The sequence below is a fragment of the Augochlora pura genome, unplaced genomic scaffold, assembly GCF_028453695.1.
Source record: "Augochlora pura isolate Apur16 unplaced genomic scaffold, APUR_v2.2.1 APUR_unplaced_25, whole genome shotgun sequence".
Taxonomy (NCBI): Eukaryota; Metazoa; Arthropoda; class Insecta; order Hymenoptera; family Halictidae; genus Augochlora; species Augochlora pura.
In genome coordinates, this window is record NW_027582658.1 from 1 (window position 1) to 4,101 (window position 4,101).

General features: G+C 42.0%; 1 protein-coding gene across 1 annotated transcript; it reads left to right on the forward strand.

The window, feature by feature from the left end:
* The first annotated feature begins 836 nt into the window (after window positions 1-836).
* On the forward strand, window positions 837-3,711 carry LOC144477639 (UDP-glycosyltransferase UGT5-like). Its single transcript, XM_078195374.1, has 4 exons — window positions 837-1,275; window positions 1,376-1,607; window positions 2,055-2,283; window positions 2,947-3,711. The coding sequence occupies exons 1-4, from the start codon at window positions 865-867 to the stop codon at window positions 3,242-3,244; spliced, it is 1,170 nt and encodes a 389-aa protein (XP_078051500.1). The 5' UTR covers window positions 837-864; the 3' UTR covers window positions 3,245-3,711.
* The last annotated feature ends 390 nt before the right edge of the window (window positions 3,712-4,101 follow it).

A 4,101-nucleotide genomic window follows, 5' to 3' on the forward strand; every position in this document is an offset into this window, starting at 1 on the left:
TTAATAACTTCTGAAGTATTTTTATTCTCGTTGAATTCGTTAAAATATCTGCCACCATGTTTTATTGGCGGACTGCGAACTTTATGCATTTATGAGAAAAATGCGAGGATGTAACCCAAAGCAGCAGACAGATAAAATGAATTTAAGAGAATTAATGTAACAATTAAAGCTTACTAAAGTTGTCAAAGAGAGAATGAAATTTCTGTTCGGCTCTCGCCCTTTCCGAACGGTGGAAACAATTTTTATATTACATAAAGATCCGCGATATGGTTATTACCTCCATAAACGATTTACCGGCAACGTGTATTAAATAACGTCCAAGTTAAAAATTAGCGTTACTCGATGTAACGCAATCTCGCATTCGCGTAACGACAGATATTTCCGTCACAGCGGCGTATTTGTTATTCCAACTATGTTTATGCACAATCTGATTCATTTCGCACAGCAACGTAGCGACGAGAACTGATTCGACGGATCCAAACGCACAATACATTATCAGCAATGGGACACCGCATGAATATTTATCCCCGCGGATTTTAGATCTTCCTGCAGCAGCGTTATCACGTGTCCACGAGAGAGATCGCGAAGTATCATAATGCTTGCAATTTTCAAGCCACTTATGCCACATAAAATGCAGAAGTTCGGGGAACTTAAAAAGATGATTTTTCCATCGTTGCACATTTTCTGCGGAATATTCTTTTCATTTGCTGTCGGGTGAATACAATGCGTTTTATTAAGTTGTCAGCGAAAACTCGTCACGATAATTGCGTAAAAGGATGTAATGAAATTAGGAAATTCGCATGAACGAGGGAAGAGGAGATTACCGGAAATCGTCTGACATTGCCACGATTGTTCCAGGTGTTCATGTCGCCGTGCTACCTGGCGTTCGGCCGGCATCTGAAGGTCCCCATGATCGCTCTCATGACCTCGTCTTTCCACGACTGGCTCGATGACGTCACAGGAAATCTGAATAATCCTTCCTTCGTGCCGGGCTTATTCAGCACCTTCGGCCAGCGCATGGGTTTCTGGGACAGGCTGTTGAACACCGTTTTAGTGAACTACGTGTCCTACAATATCGCCTACCATATGGACATAATGTCGAAACACGTTAAAGATCACTTCGACATCGACGTAAGTGTCCGCGATCTTCACAAGGACGTAGCCCTCTACCTGGTCAACTCGCATCACAGCCTGAACGGCATCAAACCTACCACCAACGGGGTCGTCGAAGTCGGTGGTCTGCACGTCACGGAAAATGGCGACCCGCTCTCCCCGGTAAGACATCGTTCTTTTCACGACGATTAGATCGACTTCTTTGTTGCATTCGTTCATTTGCACACTCGAAATAAATCTCTTGCGCGCGACAATTTTCTAGGAGGTGAAGAAATGGCTGGACGAAAGCACGCACGGTTGCATATACTTCACGTTCGGATCGATGATCAGGATAGAAACGTTCCCGGAATCTACCATGAAAGCGATCTACACTGTTTTCGAAAACATCGCGCCGGTGAGGGTGTTGATGAAAGTCGCGAAGAAAGAAGATCTGCTACCGGGACTACCGAAGAACGTGATGGTTCAACCTTGGTTCCCTCAAGTGACTATCTTCAGTACGTAAACAAACGAAATCTGGATTTTCTAAATTTGTATAAGTCTCCAATTAATCCCTTAGCAAGATGAAAGTAACAAGAAATGCTTTAAAATCACATAAACATTATTAGCAACATTTTAGGGCTGTGTTGCCATGTATAATATATGTATATTATACTTTGACCTATTTGTAGTACACATCTTGTGTTGATATATTTATGATATATATTATAAATTTATTATACATATATATTTATGATATATATTATAGATTTACATATATATTTATGATATATATTATACATTATAGGTTATATGATATTTAACCAAAACGCCATAATTTTTCTTCTGACAACGAAACGAAAGCATCGTTTTTAAAACGTTTTACGCAAACGGAAATATTTTTAAAGACGCAGAAAAAGCATAAATTTTGTGATATCGGAGGATGAAAGACGTTTAAATTCCAGAACACAAGAACGTAAAGGCGTTCATAACGCACGGTGGTCTCATGGGTCTCCAAGAGGCGGTCTACTTCGGCATTCCATTGGTTGGCGTGCCCGTCTTCGGTGATCAACCCACAAATCTGAGGAACGCCGCTGCCAAGAAATTGGCAGTGTCTCTTTCGTCGCCGGAGAATATCACCGTCGAGACGCTGTCCTATGCGATCGATAAAGTCCTGAACGACGTTGAGTATCGGTACGTATATCCAAAAACAGAGAGGACATTTTTTGCATGTGTCCTCGTGACAACGATTCTGAGAATCTGAATTGTTCCGCCATCCTTGTAAACTGTCGTTATATAAGGAAGAAGAATTGGGTCCTATTCCAACGACTATACAAAATGATCCCGTGAAACAAATTCATAAAAAAACATCGACGAATCTATCTGTCTCACAAACAATTTGACAAACAGATTATAGAATTCTTCTCCACCTTGAGAAAGCATCAGTCGAAATGGCTGGTATTGATAAAACTAGCCGCGGTGCAATGAAAACATCGCTGAGAGAAGATGTAACATAAATTCAGAACTTTAGGATGAAATTATCGAATCAGTAATTTCGATCGTCGTGGTAGTGCCAGTGCTGAAGCTCGAGGCCACTTCACCCTCCTTATCGGAGCCTTCGACTTCTGAAACTTCGGTCAAAAACAAATCGAACTCTCTCTCTCTCTCTCTCTCTCACTCTATCTCTCTCTCTTTCCCCTACTTTGAATAGATTAAGACGGATTTGCATCGGGGTCCTCTTAAATCATGTTTGTTCCCTGATTTTGGCACTCGGCGTCGCCGGAGCGGTCTACTTAGGGGGATGGCCTAATACCATTTCTCGCCCTAAAACCGTGATTAATATTCCTGATCTTCCAGAACGAACATGAAGCGAGTCTCGACGCTATTCAAGGACCGTCCGATGAAGGCCATAGACACCGCGATTTATTGGGTGGAGTACGTCGGCAGACACGGGAACATCCTGCAATCGCCAGCCATTCATCTCGCCTGGTGGCAACAAAAACTTCTGGACGTTTATGGATTCCTGCTCGCTTGCCTTCTGATAGCGATCCTCGTCGTTGTTTACGTTCTACGGAAGATAACTAGGCTACTGTTCGGCTGTAAATCGTGCTCGACGAAGAACAACAAAACGTCCGAGTCGAAGAAACGGAAATGAGGATGTCGTGGCGCGGGTGCTGACCGTTGGTCGATCGGGGACCAACCGGAAACGGCGATTCCAGGCGAACGAGATCGACGACAAAATAGAAACAACACCTATCGACGGTGTTCTCGTTGAGCACGCGACAGCGCGCGCTAATAGAACGAGAATTTACGAGCTTCGACGGCTGGTCCGACCACCTGAAAACGCACTGTCTGGTGCCAATTTTCAATGCTCGTGTACGTGTGGGATTGTACATAAGCGTAAATAGAGCTTTTTTTTCTTTTTATACCGAAGCATTTAGCGGCGATTCAATAAATATAATAAATTTTATATGTTAACGGCGTGGGTGTGACGCCGCCAATAGATCGCACCCTTGTGATTTATGCCCCGACCTTTTTTATTCGTGCCGTAATCGATGGTCACGAGACAACAATTTGTATTTTCGATAATTAGTATTTAATAAAGACAGACATTTCTACTGACTAATGATGTTTTATAAACCGGAGAAATTATGATTTCTATAGATTCCTTTCGAGCTGTGATTAATCTACGCAAATAATTTCGTCATACGGTCGACGCGGAAACCAAAGTATTAGCTTAAAAAAATTAAACAAATTAGCTTGTGGAAGATTATCAAATTAGAGTCAATTCGCGTGAAGGTCGTTCTCAATTACTGCGCGGTTATTCATACAATTAGCGTTACTTCGGCGCTATTCTTCATCGTTCACCGCCATATTGTCGCTGAGAGCAGCAGCACGAGAGTGTTATTAACCTTTTAGATACGGCAGGATTTTGCGCAAATAAAGTTTTTCGTAACTAAATTACGATTTTCTCTTAATATATATTTTTTCCGGATATCTATATATAGTACT

What these genes read in the sequence shown, in the direction of transcription:
- LOC144477639 (XM_078195374.1), top strand. Translation starts at nt 865, where the DNA reads ATGTCGCCGTGCTACCTGGCGTTCGGCCGGCATCTGAAGGTCCCCATG. An exon ending in CCCTCAAGTGACTATCTTCA is followed by an intron (nt 1,608 to 2,054) that starts GTACGTAAACAA and finishes TTTAAATTCCAG; the next exon opens with AACACAAGAACGTAAAGGCG. An exon ending in CTGAACGACGTTGAGTATCG is followed by an intron (nt 2,284 to 2,946) that starts GTACGTATATCC and finishes CTGATCTTCCAG; the next exon opens with AACGAACATGAAGCGAGTCT.